The sequence below is a fragment of the Heterodontus francisci genome, chromosome 44 (genome assembly GCF_036365525.1).
Source record: "Heterodontus francisci isolate sHetFra1 chromosome 44, sHetFra1.hap1, whole genome shotgun sequence".
Classification (NCBI taxonomy): domain Eukaryota; kingdom Metazoa; phylum Chordata; class Chondrichthyes; order Heterodontiformes; family Heterodontidae; genus Heterodontus; species Heterodontus francisci.
The window spans coordinates 26733304-26756547 of NC_090414.1; the positions used below are offsets into that span (position 1 = coordinate 26733304).

General features: G+C 47.8%; 2 protein-coding genes across 4 annotated transcripts in view; both read right to left on the minus strand.

Annotated features, from left to right (window-relative positions):
- Positions 1–899, minus strand: part of b3gat3 (beta-1,3-glucuronyltransferase 3 (glucuronosyltransferase I)) — a 23998-nt gene extending 23099 nt beyond the window's left edge. For 2 of the 3 annotated variants that reach the window (XR_010970982.1, XM_068021560.1), the window contains exon 1: positions 765–899. Coding sequence is in view for 1 of the 3 variants with exons in the window: in XM_068021560.1 (XP_067877661.1) it covers positions 765–855 (91 nt within the window). In the remaining 2 variants the exon portion in view is untranslated. The remainder of the gene's footprint in view (positions 1–764) is intronic. The other variant, XM_068021561.1, reaches the window with a different exon arrangement.
- Positions 900–21442: 20543 nt separating this feature from the next.
- LOC137355872 (trypsin inhibitor ClTI-1-like) overlaps positions 21443–23244 on the minus strand; it is a 76748-nt gene continuing 74946 nt past the window's right edge. The window contains exons 3-5 of the mRNA XM_068021478.1: positions 22621–22670; positions 22297–22409; positions 21443–21602 (exon numbers count right to left, since the gene is read on the minus strand). Coding sequence (XP_067877579.1) covers positions 21527–21602; positions 22297–22409; positions 22621–22670 — 239 coding nt within the window. The 3' untranslated portion in view covers positions 21443–21526. The remainder of the gene's footprint in view (positions 21603–22296; positions 22410–22620; positions 22671–23244) is intronic.

Consider the following 23244-nt stretch of genomic DNA (forward strand, 5'->3'; position numbering starts at 1 on the left):
TGAATGAGGTGATGAGGGAGGGAGGGAGGGGGTGGAATGAGGTGATGAGGGAGGGAGGGGGCGTGATGAGGGAGGGAGGGGGCGGGATGAGGGAGGGAGGGAGGGAGGGGGCGGAATGAGGTGATGAGGGAGGGAGGGAGGGGGCGGAATGAGGTGATGAGGGAGGGAGGGAGGGAGGGGGCGGAATGAGGTGATGAGGGAGGGAGGGAGGGAGGGGGCGGAATGAGGTGATGAGGGAGGGAGGGGGCGGAATGAGGTGATGAGGGAGGGAGGGGCGGAATGAGGTGATGAGGGAGGGAGGGAGGGAGGGAGGGAGGGGGGGGAATGAGGTGATGAGGGAGGGAGGAGGGGGGGGAATGAGGTGATGAGGGAGGGAGGGAGGGAGGGGGGGAATGAGGTGATGAGGTGGAATGAGGTGATGAGGGGGAATGAGGTGATGAGGGGGAATGAGGTGATGAGGGGGAATGAGGTGATGAGGGGGAATGAGGTGATGAGGGGGAATGAGGTGATGAGGGGGAATGAGGTGATGAGGGGGAATGAGGTGATGAGGGGGAATGAGGTGATGAGGGGGAATGAGGTGATGAGGGGGAATGAGGTGATGAGGGGGAATGAGGTGATGAGGGGGAATGAGGTGATGAGGGGGAATGAGGTGATGAGGGGGAATGAGGTGATGAGGGATAGGTCACTCTCCTCCCTCTCCCCGCCTCGGGTTTTCCTCAGACCCTCCCCCAGGCCCAGTCCCCAGCCTCTTCCGGCGCACTGACCGAGCTGCAGCAGCGCATACATCAGACCCAGGACGGACACCAGGAAATAAACGACGAAAACGCTCCTGAGCTTCAGCCGCGTCAGCCTCATGGCGTCGGTCCCCAGGACGGAGAAGACGGACGCCAGCACGTGACTTCCGCTTCGCGCTCACGCCGCGCGGACAGCTTTCAATGCGCGTCACTTCCGCCCCGCATAGACCGCTTTCGCCGCGCACTACCGCCCCCCCGCTGCCCCGCATTTTCCGCTGACTCCGCCTGCCACTTCCGCCCCCGCTGCCCCGCATAGACCACTTTCCCCGCGCGTCACTTCCGCTCGCTTCGCTGTTAGCCCCGCCCCCCTTGATTCCACAACCAGCTGGTGTTTTCAAACCTTCTGTCTCTGCATGGTCCACACTGTAAATAATGTAGACAACTCTAAAATTTCCAGGTTTTAAAAAGTTTTGACAAAAAAATCAACTTTCATAAGCTTCCATATTATTTTTAAACAAGAAAAAAAATACTGCAGATACTGATATCTTGGTATCTTTGTCCTCCTTGTCTCGGGAGACAATGGATACGCGCCTGGAGGTGGTCAGTGGTTTGTGAAGCAGCGCCTGGAGTGGCTATAAAGGCCAATTCTAGAGTGACAGACTCTTCCACAGGTGCTGCAGAGAAATTTGTTTGTCGGGCTGTTACACAGTTCGTTCTCCCCTTGCGCTTCTGTCTTTTTTCCTGCCAACTGCTAAGTCTCTTCGACTCGCCACACTTTAGCCCCGCCTTTATGATTGCCCACCAGCTCTGGCGATCGCTGGCAACTGACTCCCACGACTTGTGATCAATGTCACAGGACTTCATGTCGCGTTTGCAGACGTCTTTAAAGCGGAGGCAAGGACGGCCAGTGGGTCTGATACCAGTGACGAGCTCGCTGTACAATGTGTCCTTGGGGATCCTGCCATCTTCCATGTGGCTCACATGGCCAAGCCATCTCAGGCGCCGCTAGCTTAGTAGGGAGTATATGCTGGGGATGTTGGCCGCCTCGAGGACTACTGTGTTGGAGATACCGTCCTGCCACCTGATGCCAAGGATTCTCCGGAGGCAGCAAAGATGGAATGAATTGAGACGTCGCTCTTGGCAGACGTACATTGTCCAGGCCTCGCTGCCGTAGAGCAAGGTACTGAGGACACAGGCTTGATACACTCGGACTTTTGTGTTCCGTGTCAGTGCGCCATTTTCCCACACTCTCTTGGCCAGTCTGGACATAGCAGAGGAAGCCTTTCCCATTCACTTGTTGATTTCTGCATCGAGAAACAGGTTACTGGTGATAGTTGAGCCGAGGTAGGTGAACTCTTGAACCACTTCCAGAGCGTGGTCGCCGATATTGATGGATGGAGCATTTCTGACGTCTTGTCCCATGATGTTCATTTTCTTGAGGCTGATGGTTAGGCTAAATTCATTGCAGGCAGCCGCAAACCTGTCGATGAGACTCTGCAGACACTCTTCAGTGTGAGATGTTAAAGCAGCATCGTCAGCAAAGAGGAGTTCCCTGATGAGGTCTTTCCGTACTTTGGACTTCGCTCTTAGATGGGCAAGGTTGAACAACCTGCCACCTGATCTTGTGTGGAGGAAAATTCCTTCTTCAGAGGACTTGAACGCATGTGAGAGCAGCAGGGAGAAGAAAATCCCAAACAGTGTAGGTGCGAGAACACAGCCCTGTTTCACGCCACAGATACTGGAAATCTGAAATAAAAGCAGAAAATGCTGGAAACACTCAGCCACTCAGGCAGCATCTGTGGAGAGAAAAATAGAGTTAACATTTCACGTCAGTGGCTCTTCCTCAGAACTCCTGTTTTTTGCTGTTTTCCACATATAATTATTACCCCCGACATCTCCCATGAAGTTGACACCTCAAAGTTCTTGATTTGTCACTGAGTTGCCAGGTTGTCCCTGTTTGCTAAAAGCAAAATACCGCAGATGCTGGAAATCTGAAATAAAAACAGAAAGTGCTGGAAATACACAGCAGGTCAGGCAGCATCTGTGGAGAGAGAAACAGAGTTAATGTTTCAGGCTAATGACCCTTCATCAGTTCTCCCTGTGTGCCTCCTGACCTGCTGAGTATTTCCAGCACTTTCTGTTTTTATGTCCCTGTTTGCTGCTGGGATTTATTTGTTTTGCTTAGTTTCATCCTGATTGGTTTCGAGGTGTTTCTTTCGCTGGCCAATCAGAATTGGCAGCTGGTTGCAGAGACGGGGTTTAATTGGTCACTGGAAGGCGGGAGTTGCTGCCATTGGTGAAAGACTGAAGTGTGGGAGCCGAGCGCGAGGGACCATCAGCTTCAATCCAAAATATTTAAACACTTGATTTTATTTATTAACAAAAAAAAAATCAGAAGATTTATTTACTTAATTTTTAAAAACCAAATTGAAAATCAGCAACAATTCCAGTCAGAATTTTGGTGTGACAATCCAGTGATTGGGGATTCTTGGTTGAGGGGATTAAATTTATAAATTTCATGAATTAATCGAGGAGTTTAAGATGATTAAAGGATTCGCTAAAGAAAACCTATTTCCTCTGGTCGGCGGGGGTGGAGTCCAGAACAAGGGGGCAGAACCTTAAAATTCGAGCCAGGGCCGTTCAGGGGTGATGTCAGGAAACACTTCTTCACACAAAGGGGAGTGGAAATCTGCAACATTCTCCCCGCAGAAAGCTGCTGAGGCCGGGGGTCAATTGGAAATGTCAAAACTGAGATTGATAGATTTTTGTTGGATGAGGGAATTAATTGTTACAGAACCAAGGCAGGGAGATGGAGTTAAGATATTTACTGTCGAAGCACGTTTTATCCACTTTTTCCATTATAAACTCCTGTAAGCTTATTGTGTTGAAAGAGAATGTCCGATGAAAGGTTTTACAAGGCATGGTGTCCCAGCAGCACAGGTTCAAATGGGAGACACAAGTCTGAGAGATCCTATACTGGATCCCGAATAAATCAGGCTCTAGTGCTGTTTCATCGTCTTTCTTACCTCCAATAGTGACTATTCCCAAATGCTCTCAGCTGGTCTCCCACCTTCACCCTCCCTAAACCTGAGCTCATTCAAACCTCTTCTGCCTGTTTCCTAACTTGTTCCAAGTCCGTTCACCCATCACACCCACCCTGTGCTCGCTGACCTACGTTATATCCTGGTTTGGGAACACCTCAAATTTAAAATTCTCAACCTTTTGTGCAAATCCCTCCTAGCCCTGACCCTTCCTTTTAAAGTATAACAGAATGTGAGTTAGGTGAGATTCACCCGATAAACCTAGTTTATCTCTTAACCAATATCACTAAAACAGATTCACCGGTCATTATCCCATTACACATTGTGGAACTTTGCTTTGTGTTTATTAGCTGTTGTGTTTCCCGATATTCCAGCAGTGAATACACTTCAAAAAGTAGTTAATTGGCTGTAAAGAGCTTTGGGACATCCTTCGTTTGGAAAGGTGTTATATTATTTTCTGCAGTGGTGTTTCACGGCCCAATGCACAATGAATTGAGAAGACACTCGCCAGTTATGAGCACACAGTTCACTATAGCTACAATAATCCTGTGATCTATAACCACAGACTGGACAGTTTGGGAGATTGGGAAAAACTCTTCACAGGCCAACTGCAAGAGGTGAGGTTAACAGATTAATCATTAAAATGAAGGAGCATTGAATAATAAAGGCTATACAACAGGAGATCTACTCGTACATGGTAGTTCTGCCTTGATTGAAGTATCGGCTGTCTTTAGCCTGTCTTCCTGCTGTCTGGCTGTCCCTGTTGTCCTATTATAGTAGCTGAGTGTGTAGGAGCAGAGACCATTGCCAGTTAAAGCTAGCGCATTGTGTTCTTTACACATTCTCAATTGCCATTCAGTGGCCGAGGTTGCATTGGTAGCTGCTGCTTCTGGCACCCTGCACTTTGCCTATTTGCAACTGTGGATGGTACATGATGCCCTCCACATGGTCATACATCACCAGTCAAAGACACACGTCGGTCCTTTGCAAAGCCCTGTTGACCTATTGGAGTCATAGAGAGACATAGCACTGAAACAGGCCCTTCAGCCCACTGAGTCCATGCTGACCATCAACAACCCATTTATACTAATCCTACATTAATCCCATATTCCCTACCACATCCCCACCTTCCCTCAATTCTCCTACCACCTACCTAAACGAGGGGCAATTTATAATGGCCAATTTACCTATCAACCCGCAAGTCTTTGGCTGTGGGAGGAAACCGGAGCACCCGGAGGAAACCCACGCAGACACAGGGAGAACTTGCAAACTCCACACAGGCAGTACCCAGAACTGAACCCGGGTCGCTGGAGCTGTGAGGCTGCGGTGCTAACCACTGCTGCCCCAATAAAGGATTGTGCTCCTGGCATGGATTCATTTGCACATTACCATCAATCCAAAGATGCTAACTTCCAATACAAAGTACGACTATAAACCTGTCAGAGAAATGTACAGATTGATGGAATCAGTGTCGTACTGCCAAAGGGTATTAACCTGCAGCCGGCTATTTAATCTGAAAAGGCAGAAAGAACGAGCATTTATAAATGATCTTTCACACATTCAAGACGTACCAAAGCAGTTCACAGATAATCAATTACTTTCTGAAGTACAGACACTCTTGTCTGGGGAAAAAGGCACGGCCAATTTGTGTACAGCAAGATCCCACAGACTGCGATGATGTAAATGCTCTGATAATCTGTTGTACTGATGTTGGTTGAGGGATAAATATTGTCCCCAGGACACCGGGGAGAACTCCCCTGCTCTTCTTCCAATAGTGGCCGTGGGATCTTTTACATCCACCCGAGAGGGCAGACGGGGGCCTCGGTTTAATGTCTCATCTGAAAGACGGCATCTCCGACAGTGCCGCACTCCCTCAGTACTGACCCTCTGACAGTGCGGCACTCCCTCAGTACTGACCCTCCGACAGTGCGGCGCTCCCTCAGTACTGACCCTCCGACAGTGCGGCACTCCCTCAGTACTGACCCTCCGACAGTGCAGCACTCCCTCAGTACTGACCCTCCGACAGTGCGGCACTCCCTCAGTACTGACCCTCTGACAGTGCGGCACTCCCTCAATACTGACCCTCTGACAATGGGGTGCTCACTCAGTACTGACCCCCCGACGGTGCAGCACTCCCTCAGTACTGACCCTCCGACAGTGCAGCGCTCCCTCAGTACTGACCTTCCGACAGTGCGGCGCTCCTCAGTACTGACCCTCCGACAGTGCGGCGCTCCCTCAGTACTGACCCTCCGATAGTGCAGCGCTCCCTCAGTACTGACCCTCCGACAGTGCGGCGCTCCCTCAGTACTGACCCTCCGACAGTGCGGCGCTCCCCCAGTACTGACCCTCCGACAGTGCGGCGCTCCCTCAGTACTGACCCTCCGACAGTGCGGCGCTCCCTCAGTACTGACCCTCCGACAGTGCGGCGCTCCCCCAGTACTGACCCTCCGACAGTGCGGCGCTCCCTCAGTACTGACCCTCCGACAGTGCGGCGCTCCCTCAGTACTGACCCTCCGACAGTGCGGCGCTCCCCCAGTACTGACCCTCCGACAGTGCGGCGCTCCCTCAGTACTGACCCTCCGACAGTGCGGCACTCCCTCAGTACTGACCCTCCGACAGTGCGGCGCTCCCTCAGTACTGACCCTCCGACAGTGCGGCGCTCCCCCAGTACTGACCCTCCGACAGTGCGGCGCTCCCTCAGTACTGACCCTCCGACAGTGCGGCGCTCCCTCAGTACTGACCCTCCGACAGTGCGGCGCTCCCCCAGTACTGACCCTCCGACAGTGCGGCGCTCCCTCAGTACTGACCCTCCGACAGTGCGGCGCTCCCTCAGTACTGACCCCCCGACGGTGCAGCACTCCCTCAGTACTGACCCTCCGACAGTGCAGCGCTCCCTCAGTACTGACCCTCCGACAGTGCGGCGCTCCCTCAGTACTGACCCTCCGACAGTACGGCACTCCCTCAGTACTGACCCTCCGACAGTGCGGCGCTCCCTCAGTACTGACCCCCCGACGGTGCAGCACTCCCTCAGTACTGACCCTCCGACAGTGCGGCGCTCCCTCAGTACTGACCCTCCGACAGTGCAGCACTCCCTCAGTACTGACCCTCCGACAGTGCAGCGCTCCCTCAGTACTGACCCTCCGACAGTGCGGTGCTCCCTCAGTACTGACCCCCCGACGGTGCAGCACTCCCTCAGTACTGACCCTCCGACAGTGCAGCGCTCCCTCAGTACTGACCCTCCGACAGTGCGGCGCTCCCTCAGTACTGACCCCCCGACGGTGCAGCACTCCCTCAGTACTGACCCTCCGACAGTGCAGCGCTCCCTCAGTACTGACCTTCCGACAGTGCGGTGCTCCTCAGTACTGACCCTCCGACAGTGCGGCGCTCCCTCAGTACTGACCCTCCGATAGTGCAGCGCTCCCTCAGTACTGACCCTCCAACAGTGCGGCGCTCCCTCAGTACTGACCCTCCGACAGTGCGGCGCTCCCTCAGTACTGACCCTCCGACAGTGCGGCACTCCCTCAGTACTGACCCTCCGACAGTGCGGCGCTCCCCCAGTACTGACCCTCCGACAGTGCAGCGCTCCCTCAGTACTGACCCTCCGACAGTGCGGCGCTCCCTCAGTACTGACCCTCCGACAGTGCGGCGCTCCCCCAGTACTGACCCTCCGACAGTGCGGCGCTCCCTCAGTACTGACCCTCCGACAGTGCGGCGCTCCCTCAGTACTGACCCTCCGACAGTGCGGCGCTCCCTCAGTACTGACCCTCCGACAGTGCGGCGCTCCCTCAGTACTGACCCTCCGACAGTGCGGCGCTCCCTCAGTACTGACCCTCCGACAGTGCGGCACTCCCTCAGTACCGCAGCGAGGTGCCAGCCTAGATTACGTGCTCAAGTCTCCACAATGGAACTTGTATCTCAACCCGACTCAGAGGCAAGAGTGACACCACCTGGAAATCTGTCCAAGAAGGCTGATGTATTTAGGGAGGGGCAGGGCTGTGCCTATTTGAACACCTCTCCCCATTACTGAGACAGGAAATATCATGGGGGAAAAAAGGCAAAGAGTTTGCAGTCTGAAGTGATCCTTCTGTGACGTCTGTCCTTCCAGCATTGCCTTTCCATTGCAACCTCTCCAATATGTCAATCTTATGAGTACTCACACTGTGATTGTTCTTTGACTTTTCCCCTCATATCTTCTACTTTCCAAAAGCTTTGCTTGTTATTTAATCACTACTTATCAATTTATCCCACCTTCCCTGTCACTCTTTTCGATCTTGGTGTTATCCACTAGAGTGCTTGGAATCCTGAATACAAATTAAATCCATTCCTTGTGTGCCCTCCTTCCAAAAAGGGTGGAGGAATTGGGATTGACAAGCAAAGGCAGGTGGTCGTCTCCCACACCTCTCCCCTACCACCACCCCCCCCCCTACCCCCCCACTCCGCCTCCGTGGGTTAGCCTTAAACCTGACCCTCTAATCTCTTCAGATTTTTCATTGCTCCAACTGCATTTCTGTCATATATTCCCAAACTATTTCAAAGGTTGATAACTGTCAACCTATTGGTGTCTCACAGTCGTCCCCGTGTTCTATTTGTCAAATATTTATAGCAGTCGCTGTTTGTGTCATACCTTCCCTAATGGGATTGATATTATTGAATTGGAAATAGGATCAGGAACAGCGTTACAACTCTGAGCTGGAATTTGCACTGAAGGTGATAATGTCTGTTAAACTCACAGCTTCTTTTTACACTGGCAACAAGTGGCATTGAGGTCACAAGGAAAACACCAACACACGTGATTGAAAAAGGATTTATTAATACTGGAATTTCAAACACCAGTTCATCGCCACGGCCTTTTTTGAGTTTGGAGTTAATCTTAATTCATGTTCATGTCTTTACAAGTGCAGAATCCTTCATGCGAGATTGTGACGGCCTCGCCAGTTTCCCTGGAAGAGAATGAGCAATGTCGACTGTAGCAATCACAGATCGTAGGAGGCCATTCACCCATCATATCTGTGCTACCACTAATGAGTTCAATGAGTGATCTGTGGGCCTCGCTTGCAATTTTTAAACATCATGAACTTTCTGCTCGATCGAGCTACAAGATGCTCAGCAAAAGCGGTTCTACCAATCAGGGGCAGGTACTAAGAGATTGTTCTTGAACTGTGGAGGTAACTCTCACGTTCTGCATTATCTGTAAATTCCCACTTTGTTTGCATATTAATTTACAACGTAGATTTTGTTTTTACTGAGGTGTTTCACTGCCTAACAAAGAAGGAATCGTAAAGATTACTCACTGATTGTGACGGGAGACTAAAACTGCACACAATATTCCAGGTGTGGCCTCACCAAGGCCCTGTATAATTGCAGCAAGACATCCCTGCTCCTGTACTCGAATCCTTTCACTGTGAAGGCCAGCATACCATTTGCCTTTTTTACTGCCTGTTGGACCTGCATGCTTACCTTCAGCGACTGGTGTACAAGAACACCAGGGGCGGCACAGCGTGTTCAACGACCTGGGTTCAATTCTGGGTACTGCCTGTGCAGAGTTTGCAAGTTCTCTTGTGCTGTATCTCTAAATAAATAAAATAAACACCCAGGTCTTGTTGCATATTCCCCTCTCTCAGTTTATAGCCATTCAGATAATAATCTGTCTTCCTGTTTTTGCTACCAAAGTGGACAACCTCACATTTATCCACATTATACTGCATCTGCCCTGCATTTGCCCACTCACTCAACTTGTCCAAATCACCCTCTCTGCATCCTCCTCACAACTCACCCTCCCACCCAGTTTTGGAATTTTTCTTTCTCGTTGAAATGTATCTATTCTGTGTATTCTGAAATATCCCCTTAAATGTCTGCCACTGCATCTCTATTGACCTATCCCTTAACCTAATTTGCTTGTTCACTTTTGCTAGCTCTGCTTTCATGCCCTCATAATTGCCCTTATTTAAGTTTAAAATACTAGTCTTAGATCCACTCTTCTCTCCCTCAAACTGAATGTAAAATTCAATCATATTATGATCGCTGCTACCTAGGGGCACCTTAACTATTAGGTCATTAATTAATCCTATCTTGTTGCACAATACCAGGTCTAGTATAGCCTGCTCGCTGGTTGGCTCCAGAATGTATTGTTCCAAGAAACTATCTCAAAAACATTCCAAGTACTCCTCATCTAGGCTACCTCTGCTCATCTGACTTTTCCAGTCTATATGTAGGTTAAAATGCCCCATAATTATTGCTGTTCTTTTCTGACAAGCTGCCATTATTTCGTCCTTGATACCCGTACTAACCCCATGTGGTCAATGTTAGGGGCCTGTACACCACTGCCACAAGTGACTTCTTGCCTTTATAATTTCTCATCTCTACCCAAGCTGCTTCTACATCCTGGTTTCCTGAACTTAGGTCATCCCTCTCTATTGCGCTAATACCATCAATAATTAACAGAGCTACCCCTCCACCTTTTCCTAGCTTCCTATCCTTCCTCAATGTCATGTATCCTTCAATATTCAGGTCCAATCTATGTCGTCCTGCAGACATGTCTCTGTAATGGCTATCAGATCATACTTATTTATTTCTATTTGCACTCTCTTCATTTGTTTTGTTTCGAATGCTGCATGCATTCAGATACAGAGCCTTTAGTTTTGTCTTTTTATTATTTTTGTAACCTCTAGCCTTATCTGTTGATTTACTCTTAGATTTGTACGCGCTGTCCCTTCCTGTCACAGTCTGCTTGTCATTTCCCAGATTAATACCTTTCTTGCCTTGTCTCTACACCTTGATTTACCATATCTTCCCAAATTTGTCCTCAATATTCAGTATAAAACCTTTTCTACTTCCCTAGTTATGCGGTTCGCTAGAACACTGGCCTCAGCACGGTTCAGGTGTAGACCGTCCCCATGGTACAGCCACCACTTACCCCAGTACTGGTGGCAGTGCCCCGTGAACCGGAACCCACTTCTACCACACCAGTCTTTGAGCCACGCATTAATTTCTCTAATCTTATTTGCCCTGTGCTAATTTGCATGTGGCTCAGGTAATAATCCAGAGATTATCTTTGAGGTTCTGCTTAATTTGGCACCTCAGTCCTCATCCTCATACTGACAATGCAGAAACTCTTTCCTGTCCTGCCTATGTCATTGGTACCTACATGGACCACGATGACTGGATCCTTCCCCCTCTCACTCCAAGTTCCTCTCCAGCCCTGAGCAGATGTCCCAAACCCTGGAACCGGGCAGGCAACACAGCCTTCTGGACTCTCACTCATTGATGCAGAGAACAGTGTCAATCCCCCAAACTATACTGTCCCCTACTACCACTACATTCCTTTTTTCTCCCTCCACTTGAATGACTTGCTGTATCATGGTCTCATGGTGAGGTTGCTCATCCACCCTGCAGCCCCCACTCTCATCCAAACAAGCTGAAAGAACCTCAAACCTATTGGACAATCACAAAGACTGAGGCTCTTGCACTCTGGGTCCCCTTCCCTGCCTCAGCTGCAGGCACACTCTCCTGTCCCTGACCACTGACCAAAACTGAAGACCCTATCCTAATGGGTGTGACCACCTCCTGGTACAAAATGTCCAGGTAACTTTCCCCCTCCCTGATGTGTCGCAATGGCTGCAGCTCGGACTCCAGTTTAATGACTCTGAGCCGAAGCTGCTCGAGCAGCAAACACTTACTGCAGACGTGTTTGCCCTGGATCACACTGGCAACCAGGAGCTCCCACATACTGCAGTCATGACACATCACCTGGCCTGCCTTCCGTAATGTGTTTTAATTAACTACTTAATTATTTTATTCAATTATTTATTTTCTTTTCCTTTTTTAATATATTTTATTAAGCTTACCACTAGTTCCTTTACTATTTTAAACGGTATGATTAGAATGGACGTCAATCACCTACCAGGTAGTCACCAAACAGTTCTTCCACTGCACCGAGGCAAGAACCAAATACTGGAGGGTTAAAAGAGTACAAAAAAAAATAGAAAAATGGAGCACCTTCTCTCTCTCTCTCTGTCTGTCTCTCTCTGCTCCCGCTGTACTCCATTCTCTCTCTTTCTCTCTGTCTCCGCTCCCGCTGTACTCCTCTCTCACTCTGACTCCGCTCCCGCTGTACTCCTCTCTCTCTCTCTGTCTCTCTCTGTTTCCAGTCCCGCTGTACTCCTCTCTCTCTCTCTCTGCCTCCGCTCCCGCTGTACTCCTCTCTCTCTCTCTCTCTCTCTCTCTGTCTCCAGTCCCGCTGTACTCCTCTCTCTCTCTCTCTCTGTCTCTCTCTGCTCCCACTGTACTCCATTCCCTCTCTTTCTCTCTGTCTCCGCTCCCGCTGTACTCCTCTCTCTCTCTCTCTCTCTCTCTGTCTCCAGTCCCGCTGTACTCCTCTCTCTCTCTCTCTCTGTCTCTCTCTGCTCCCACTGTACTCCATTCTCTCTCATTCTCTCTGTCTCCGCTCCCGCTGTACTCCTCTCTCTCTCTCTCTGTCTCCAGTCCCGCTGTACTCCTCTCTCTCTCTCTCTGTCTCTCTCTGCTCCCACTGTACTCCATTCTCTCTCTTTCTCTCTGTCTCCGCTCCCGCTGTACTCCTCTCTCTCTCTGCCTCCGCTCCCGCTGTACTCCTCTCTCTCTCTCTGTCTCTCTCTGCTCCCACTGTACTCCATTCTCTCTCTTTCTCTCTGTCTCCGCTCCCGCTGTACTCCTCTCTCTCTCTCTCTGCCTCCGCTCCTGCTGTACTCCTCTCTCTCTCTGTCTCTCTCTGCTCCCACTGTACTCCATTCTCTCTCTTTCTCTCTGCCTCCGCTCCCGCTGTACTCCTCTCTCTCTCTCTGTCTCTCTCTGCTCCCACTGTACTCCATTCTCTCTCTTTCTCTCTGTCTCCGCTCCCGCTGTACTCCTCTCTCTCTCTCTCTCTCTCTGTCTCTCTCTGCTCCCGCTGTACTCCATTCTCTCTCTTTCTCTCTGTCTCCGCTCCCGCTGTACTCCTCTCTCTCTCTCTCTCTCTGTCTCTCTCTGCTCCCGCTGTACTCCATTCTCTCTCTCTCTCTCTGTCTCCGCTCCCGCTGAACTCCTCTCTCTCTCTCTCTCTCTCTGTCTCTCTCTGCTCCCGCTGTACTCCATTCTCTCTCTCTCTCTCTGTCTCCGCTCCCGCTGTACTCCTCTCTCTCTCTCTCTCTGTCTCCGCTCCCGCTGTACTCCATTCTCTCTCTTTCTCTCTGTCTCCGCTCCCGCTGTACTCCATTCTCTCTCTCTCTCTCTGTCTCCGCTCCCGCTGTACTCCTGTCTTGCAGGTGCCTTTGCCTGTCCTAGTGCTCCTACAGAGTGTTACTGTAGTGACTGCAGCCTGGCTGGTGAAAGGCTGCTGACATTCACTGGGGAGACTGCAGATGACCTTGCAGGACATCCCTGAACAGCTTTAGACCTTGTGGGCCCGGTTTCAGACTGCAGCATCTCGGTATATGTGGCAGTGGTCTGGGCTGTCTGGCTGACAGGCAACAGCCGGGCACTGCTGGAGTCAAAGTGGTGGGAGCAAGAATGTTGTCATCCTGAGAAAGGACGGCAGGTCGATGTTCCATGGAGCCACTGCCACTCCCACAGGGTGGCACCTCCGCAATCCCAGTAATCTGTTGGAGGATAGATTGCTGGGACTGCTATGGGAGCCTGCAAGCCCCAGTCTAATAGCACTCAGACATTGGGTGGTTTCTGCTTGTGCTGCAGTGGAAGCTGAGACATCAGTCAACAGACGTTGCATCACAATTGTGTCCGTAAGTGTTCTCGTGGATTTGGCCACGATTTCCATTCTGGAAAGGATGGGCTCCAAGCTCTGCAGAAAGGCCTGTGCCACTTAGAGGGAGTGCAGCGAAGGTTTACCAGACTGACTCCTGGGATGGTGGGACTGACGGATGAGGAGAGATTGAGTCAGTTCGGATTATATTCGCTGGAGTTCAGAAGAGTGAGGGGGGATCTCATAGAAACCTATAAAATTCTAACAGGACTTGAGAGGGTAGATGCAGGAAGGATGTTCCTGATGGTGGGGGAGTCCAGAACCAGGGGTCATAGTCTAAGGATACGGGGTAAACCTTTCAGGACTGAGATGAGGAGAAATTTCTTCACCCAGAGTGATGAACCTGTGGAATTCGCTACCACAGAAAGCAGTTGAGGCCAAAAGATTGTATGTTTTCAAGATGGAGTTAGATATAGCTCTTGGGTTTAAAGGGATCAAAAGATATGGGGCGAAAGCGGGAACAGGTTACTGAGTTGGATGATCAGCCATGATCATAATGAATGGCGGAGCAGGTTCGAAGGGCCGAATGGCCTACTCCTGCTACTGCTTTCTATGTTTCTATCCGTGGTTAACTAAAACAGTTAAGGATAGTATCAAACTTAAAGAAAAAGCCTATAATTGTGCAAAGATGCGAGACAGGTCAGAAGATTGGACAGAATATAAAAAACAGCAAAGAATGACTGAAAGATTGATAAGAAAGACAAAATTAGAGTACAAGAGAAAGCTAGTTAGAAAGAGATAAAGACAGTAAGAGTTTCTGTAGATATTTAAAAAAGAAAAGTTAACAAAGTGAACATTGGTCCTATAGAAAGTGAGTCTGGGGAATTAATAATGGACAATAAGGAGATGGCAGATGAATTGAACAGATATTTTGCATCGGTCTTCACTATAGAGGATACAAGTAACATCCCAGTATTAGCTGTAAGTCAGGAAATGGAAGGGAGGGAGGAACTCAAGAAAATTACAATCACCAGGGAAGTGGGACTGAACAAATTGTTGGAGCTGTGGGCTGACAAGTCCCCTGGTTCTGATGGACTTCATCTTAGGATGCTAAAAGAAGTGGCTAGTGAGATAGTTGATGCGTTAGTTTTAATTTTCCAAAATTCCCTAGATTCAGGGAAGGTTCCGTTAGATTGGAAAATAGCGAACGTAACTCCTTTATTCAAAAAGGGAGGGAGACAGAAAGCAGGAAACTACAGGCCAGTTAACTTAACATCTGTCTTAGGGAAAATGTTAGAAGCTATTATGAAAGATGTTATAGCAGGGTATTTAGAAAAATCCAAGGTAATCAGGCAGAGTCAACATGGTTTTGTGAAAGGGAAGTCATGTTTAACCAATTTATTGGAGTTCTTTGAGGGAGTTACATGTGCTGTGGATAAAGGGGAACCGGTGGATGTATTGTACTTAGATTTTCAGAAGGCATTTGATAAGGTGCCACATCAAAGGTTATTGCGAAAAATAAAAGCTCATGGAGTAGGGGGTAACATATTGGCATGGATAGAAGATTGGCTAGATAACAGTAAACAGAGAGTAGGCATAAATGAGTCATTTTCTGGTTGGCAAGATGTAATAAGTGATGTGTCACTGGGATCTGTGCTGGGACCTCAATTTTTTACAATTTATATAAATGACTTAGATGAAGGGACTGAAGGTATGGTTGTTAAATTTGCTGATGACACAAAGATAGATAGGAAAGTAACTTGTGAAGAGGACATAAGGGATAGGGCTAAGTTAAGGGCAGCACAGTGGCGCAGTGGTTAGCACCGCAGCCTCATAGCTCCAGCGACCCGGGTTTGGTTCTGGGTACTGCCTGTGCGGAGTTTGCAAGTTCTCCCTGTGACTGCATGGGTTTCTGCTGGGTGCTCTGGTTTCCTCCCACAGCTAAAGACTTGCAGGTTGATAAGTAAACTGGCCATTGTAAATTGCCCCTAGTGTAGGTAGGAGGATGTGGTAGGGAATATGGGATTAATGTAGGATTAGTATAAATGGGTGGTTGCTGGTCAGCACAGACTTGGTGGGCTGAAGGGCCTGTTTCAGTGCTGTATCTCTCTCTAAATGAGTGGGCAAAGACCTGGCAAATGGAGTATAATGTGTGAAATTGTCCACTTTGGCAGGAAGAATAAAAAAGCACATTATCGAAATGATGAGAGATTGCAGAGAGATCTGGGTATCTTAGTTACGAATCACAAAAGGTTAATATACAGGTATAGCACATAATTAGGAAAGCTAATAGAATGTTATCATTTATTGCAAGGGGAATTGAATACAAAAGTAGGGAGGTTAGGCTTCAGCTATACAGGGCATTGGTGAGACCACATCTGGAGTACTGTGTACAGTACTGGTCTCCTTATTTAAGGAAGGATGTAAATGTGTTGGAAGCAGTTCAGAAAAGGTTTACTAGACTAATACCTGGAATGGCAGGCTGTCTTATGATTGGACAGACTAGGCTTGTATTTGCTGGAATTTAGAAGAGTAAGAGGTGACTTGATTGAAACATATAAGATCCTGAGGGGTCTTGACAGGGTGGATGTTTCCCCTTGTGGAAGAATCTAGAACTAGGGGTCACTGTTTAAAAATAAGGGGTCGCCCATTTAAGACCGAGATGAGGAGAAATTTTTTCTCTCAGAGGGTCGTGAGTCTTTGGAATTCTCTTCCTCAAAAGACGGTGAAAGCAGAGTCTTTGTATATTTTTAAGGCAGAGGTAGATAGATTCTCGATAAGCAAGGGGGTGAAAGGTTAGCGAGGGTAGGCGGGAATGTGGAGTAATCAGTTCAGCCATGACGTTAATGAAAGGCGTAGTAGGCTCGAAGGGCCGAGTGGCCTACTCCTGCTCCTAATTCATATGTTCGTATGTCCCCTAATCAGAGCAATAGTAAATCCCTCTCGCTGTGGGATGCCCCACTCAGTAACACCAGATGGGGAGGAAGGGGAGGCACTCCCTGAAAGATAAAAAACTTACAGTGGGGGCTGGAGGAACATCTTAAAGTCTGCCTCTTCCCCTCCCCACCCTGGCTGCTTTACCCCAACCACAAGACGACAACTTCCATTTATCTAGTGCTTCACAGGAGCATCATCAAACAGAGCCACAGATGCAGATATTGGGACCGAATGATTCTTTGTGATGGTTTCTGGTCAGCAGCTAAAGCTCAGGCAGGCTTCCGTGCAGACTCCCTGCTGGGAATGCCAGCAGCTTCCAACCATTATTTTTACCATATTAAATACAGATAAAGATAAACTGGCGTTTCTCCAGTACCTTTCACTGCCAAAGGGTTTTACAGTCACTCTGTTGTATTTAGAAACAATATTAAACATCGCACCTGAGTAAACAAGAACAGTAAATGCAGTTTTGAACATCAGCCTGACTAGCTTCATTGTGAAGTTTCTGGAGGTGACTGAAACAGACTAACTGCTGCAGGTTTTATACTGTGAACGCATCCTATTCCTGTTCTGACATCACTGACCATCCACAAATCACTGCAGTCACTGACTGAACGTTCCATTTTCAACAGAATGCTTCGCTGATCATTAATAGTACTGTAAGGAACGTTAGAATGCAGTCTTTCTCCTCTGGGACCTGGGTTTGATTCTGACCAGGGTCGTGCCCTTTTTTATTTAAGTAGGGGACACAGTTTTTAAAGTGACGGTAGGGAGCCCCCACAGGGGTTTCACCACTGGTACAGTGTGTTTGCTGGATTGTGTTGACATTTTGAGCTGTTTCCCTGGCAGACAGTAGTGTCGTGGTGGGGGGGGGGGGGGGCTTTGGGATTCTGCCAGCTCCCAATGTCTATCCGATTCCAGTGCCAAATCAGCCAAAGTGCCAGGATTGCTGGATCAGGCACATCCCTGTTTTCAGCAGCACCCTTTGGTGCTTGTGCAGAATCTGTTGCTGGCACCATCTGAGTTCCAACATAAGGGGCAGAAATGGGTTCTTGTACAACTGCAGACGTAGCAGTGCCGGATGCAAAGTTCTCACACTGCTCAGAGTTCTGTGTAAACATGTCACAGCCAGCACCTTCAACATTCACTCCCACCACCACTGGCGCTCAGCGGCAGCAGTGTGTACCATCTACAAGATGCACTGCAATAACTCACCAAGGCTTCTTCAAAGAACAAAGAACAGTACAGCACAGGAACAGGCCATTCGGCCCTCCAAGCCTGCGCCGATCTTGATGCCTGCCTAAACTAACACCTTCTGCACTTCTGGGGCCCATATCCCTCTATTCCCTTCCTATTCATGTATTTGTCAAGATGTCTCTTAATCGTCGCTATCGTAGCTGCTTCCACCACCTCCCCCGGCAGCAAGTTCCAGGCACTCACCACCCTCTGTGTAAAAAACTTGCCTCGCACATCCCCTCTAACCTTTGCCCCTCGCACCTTAAACCTATGTCCCCTAGTAACTGACTCTTCCACCCTGGGAAAAAGCTTCTGACTATCCACTCTGTCCATGCTGCTCATAACTTTGTAAACCTCTATCATGTCGCCCCCTCCACCTCCGTCGTTCCAGTGAAAACAATCCGAGTTTTTCCAACTTCTCCTCATAGCTAATGCCCTCCAGACCAGGCAACATCCTGGTAAACCTCCTCTGTACCCTCTCCAAAGCCTCCACGTCCTTCTGGGAGTGTGGCGACCAGAATTGCACACAATATTCTTCAACAGCACTTTCCAAACCCATGACCTCTACCACCTAGAAGGACAAGGGCAGCAGATACATGGGAACACCACCACCTGCAAGTTCCCCTCCAAGTCACACACCATCCTGACTTGGAACCATATCGTCATTCCTTCACTGTCGCTGGATCAAAATGCTGAAACTCCCTCCCTAACAGCACTGAGGGTCTACCTACACCCCAAACTGCAGCAGTTCAAGAAGGGAGCTCAGCACCGCCTTCTCATGGTCAATTAGGGATGGGCAATAAATGCTGGCCTAGCCAGCGTCAACCCCTGAACGAATAAAAAAAAATCCCCATTGTCCATGTGTGTGGCTATTATAGGATATTGTTGTATATCCCCATTGTCCATGTGTAAAGCAAGGGAATACACAATAAACGGGAGGATATTGAGAGGAGTAGAAAAAGAGGAGAGACCTTGGAGTGTATATCCACAGGGTCCTGAAGGTGGCAGGACAGTAGATAGATGGAGTTTTCCTTGATTTTACCTGCCAATAATTTTTCATGTCCTCTCTTTACTTTTCTAATTTCCTTTTTTCCTTCACCCCTGCACTTTTTATACTCTAGGCTTTCTAAAGTATTAATATATTTGTGATCATCATAAGCTTTCTTTTTCTGCTTTAACTTACTCTGTAAGTTTCTAGATAACCAGGGGGCTCTAGATTTGGCCATACCACCCTTAATCTTTGTTGGGACATGCCCACACTGTGCCTGTAGTATCTCATTTTTGAATGGCTGCTATTGGTTTGCCACTGATTTTCCTTCAAGTAGCTGTATCCAGTCCACTTTTGCCACTTCACTTCTCAGTTTCTTAAAATTTGCCTTCCCCCAATTTAGAACTTTTACTCTTGTTTTATCTTTGTCCTTTTCCGTGATTATGCTAAAACTTACTGTATTATGGTCACTATCTCCAAAATGGTCACCCACTGTTACTTCATCCACTTGCTCAGCTTCATTACCGAAGACTAAATCTAGAATTGTGGCCCCTCTCGTTGGGCTTGTTACCTGCTGGCGAAAAAAGTTCTCGAACACAGTTCAACAATTTTGTTTCCTCTGTGCCCTTCACACTGTTTATATCCCAGTTGATATTGGGGTAGTTGAAATCTTCAACTATTATTGCACTCAGAAATTTGTCTACATATTTATTCTTCTATCTCCCTCTCACTATTTGGGGGTCTATAGTACACTCCTAGTAGTGTGGCTGCCCCTTTTTATTTCTGATCTCCACCCACAAGGCCTCATTTGATGATTCATTTAGCATATCATCCCTCCTCAAAGCTGTTATTGATTCCTTAACTAATAATGCTACACCCCATCCTTTTTTATCTCCCTCTCTATCCCACCTGAATACTCAATATCCAGGGTTGGACTGGAGGGATTCAAACATGGGGTTCTAGGAAAGATACTTAAGAGGTGACAACATGTTCAGGGACTTTGGAGAGGAAAGGGAGAGATGGGGTGGTAGTTTGCAAGGATGGTGGTGTCAGGGGTTGGTTTTTTTGAGGAGAGGGGTGATGACAGATTTAAAGGAGAGAGAGAGAGAGAGAGCACCTGAAGAGAACTGTTTACAATATTGGCTAACATGGGGAACCAGGAGGGGAAGTTGGGTGGTCAGAAATTTAGTGGTAATAGGGTTGAGGGAGCAGGAAGTGGGTCTCATGGATAAGATAAGGGCATGACAGGAGATAGGAGAGAAACTAGAAAAAGGTGCGAGTTCAGGGTTAGGGCAGGGGGTGGCTTTAGCGAAAGTTTGGCCTGGTGAGCTGGTGGAAGGGAGGGATGCGGCAGAGGCAGCTGGTCGGATGGACTCAATCTTACTGACAAAGAAGTCCATGAGCTCCTTGCACTTATTGTAGTGGAGGTGAGGGTGGAGGAGACAGGGGAGAGGGGTTTAAGAAGACAGTTTGCAGCAGAGAAAAGAAGCCGGGGGTTATCTTTGCATTCCAGGATGATCCTGGAATAATGAGCAGTTTCAGCAGACGAGAGCAGGACCCGATAGTGTTTTATGTGGTCCAGCCAGATCTGGCAGTGGATGGTGAAACCAGTTTTCCATCATATCCTTTCAAGGCTGCGTGCCTTGGACTTAAAGCAGCAGAGATGAGGGTCGAACCAGGAGAAGCTGCCAGGGTGAGAGAGGGTAGTGGTCTTACTGGGGACTAGAGCATCAATGGTGAAGTCAACCACACTGCCATGGATCTGGAGTCACAGATAGGCTAGATTATCTAAAGACGGCAGGTTTTCTTCCCTAAAGGACATTCATGAACTAGTTGGGCTTGTGTCTTTTATTAACAGAGACCGTAAGGCAAGGAGGACGAAGCCAACAAGACACCTCAGCACATTTCATCACCCACAACTTCTTGAAGCAGATACACACATGATTTTGCAGATGGAAGACACAGGAAGAAAGTTGCCTGTTGAGGAGCTACAGCATTGCCACGTGTCCAGCTGACTTTGTATTCTGATGTCACAGAGCCAATTCAATGGTACTTCACCTTTCACTGGGCAGTAGCAAATCCTGCAACTCAACACAATTTGCATTTAAACACCGTCTTTAATGTAGAAAACTATCCCCAGAAACATAAATCAGACAAACATGGACGGTGAATCAAAGGAGCAGGTTGTAGTCCGAATTCACGGCCAAAAACTTGTGATTTTAAATTGGGTGTTAAAAGGGGAGAGCTGGACACACAGAGGTTCAGGGAGGGAATTAAAAAGCAGAGGACCAGGATGGCTATTGACATGGCTGCCAACAGATAGGGATGAACAAGGAGCCAGATAGTTCTAGGGGTGACTGTAGAGCTGGAGGAGGTTATAGAGGTAGGAAGGAGCTAGGTCATGGAGGGATATAAACACTAGAATTAAAATTTTAAATTGGATGCATTGGGGTCCAGGAGCCAATGTATATCAGTGAGGACAGGGGTGATGAATGATTAGGACGTGGTGCAGGATTAGATTTCAGCAGCAGATGGGTTGAGGCAGACTTCAAACCTCCCAAGTGTGACCTCTTTGCTTATTCTCCAATGTATCTGCCATTGTCAGGCATGAGGTGCTAATTCACAGAGCTTTAAAAGCAGCGTTAAATGATTAAATCCTGAGTAAATTAATACATTCTACATGAATTGTAGCTTAAGAATGAGTGAACAAGCAAACACAGTGTTATCACACATAGTCAGCAAGCACTAGCTGGCTGAAAAATAAAATGCCAACACACGCAATTCAGAGTTATTTAAGTTTATTATGAATTCAACCAATAAAATGAAGAACTTTCAAACAAGACTTCATTTCACAGTCAAGAGCTATTTGCTCCCTCAGTCAGTATTCTTCCTCATCCTGTTTCGCCTTTACACACAATCCATTGTGCTTGATCTTAACTCGTGCATTATTTAGCCTGAAAAAGAATTAAGATTACTATCCATCAGCCATTGTTAACTTGTCGTCCATGCGTAAAACTGGTGTGGTGGATCAATAGGAATGAAAATCAGGTGTTTTTTTTTTATATAGCTGGCGCCCGACTGCATGGAAGTTGTTGTTAAATAAGCACTTTTACAGTGAGGGAGAAAGCCAAGAGAATGATTCTCTATTCCCTCCAACAACAGTAGCCCTCGATGGTGCTTCACTCTGAGGTTACTAGGATAGAGGCAAGGGAGGTGAAATTGGCCTTGGGCGGGAAGGTAGACCAGACAGTCTCGCACTAGTTGCCGGTTGTGGCCCCCCCAGCCCATATTCAGTTCAATTAAAGACAACAGAACTGAATACGGAGCTGGGTATATAACAAGTGTGAATTGAATTGGGGATCTTTGCTCCCTCATGCTCAGTGTCACTTAGGTTGTCAACTCACCCGTGGTGTTATCATGGGAACTTGTAAAGATGCAGCAAGCACCAGTTTGAAATCCCAGTCAGCCTGTTTTGTAATGTCAAGCTGAGCGGATCCCCACTCAAGGCACCACCTTAAACAAGAGGTTAATTCATTGTCGTTCCACCCAACAGCAACAATCCTTCCTGTGAAAGCTTCATTTCTTTTTTAATTATCAATATGGATTTTCACTGAGGTAGCACGCTACAGGAGTTTTAAAACCACTCACCAGTTATAAAGGCACAAATTACAGCGGTTTATGTAAGTCATGCCATCTGTGCCACAGATTCGCTTTGTGAACATGGGGCAGACGGGGAGATCAGGGAAATCTTCACAGTCAGGCTGCAAGAAATGAGATCAACAGATTCATTATTAACAATGAAATAAATTAACTAAAAGCTCAGGATCTCACCAGAGGTACGGAATAAGGGATAGTCTTTAGATTAGAGCTGGGGAGAGAAAACTGGTCAAAAACACCACTCTGCTACAAGCAACAAGCATTATTAATTCCATGACTGAGAATCCCAGGCAAAAATTAGACCCAGGAGCTCACCTCCTCATCAGAAGAAACGGAAGACGTGTAATATCGAGCTGTTGCCAGGTCTGAAATAGAAAAAAAACAGATTGTGATGACCATTTGTGACAGCTTCTAACTCAGCTGGACAGAGGACCATAAAAAGCAGTGGGAGTTCTGACAGACACCACACCAAACATTTTAATAAATCATATCATCAACAACCTTTTAAAATACCAGCAATTAGCTCAGAGTTCCCTCCATTATTTCTCAGATCTCTTCTCTCCAGTAAAATGCCGAATTGTTACAGATCCCATTTTGAAAGGGAATGACATGTGCAGTATGAATGTCAAGGAAGATTTTCCCCTGATTTTTCAAGGGAGCTCATTCCTACAATACCAGCAATAACTCAACAGCTTCAGATAAAAATAGCTATTTTGTGCTATTGTATCTTTCTTTACATATAGGAGAACCCATATTAACAGCAAGTCTGTCAGCAATAATTCTAACTATTGGTACAGTAACGTTACGGACACAGGACCTTCCAAAGTGCTTTACAATTGAAGAAGTACTTTTTGTTTGAACTGCAGTCATTGTAAATGTAAGAAATACAACAGCCAATTTGCACATAGTAAGATCCCACAAGCAGTAACGTGATACTGA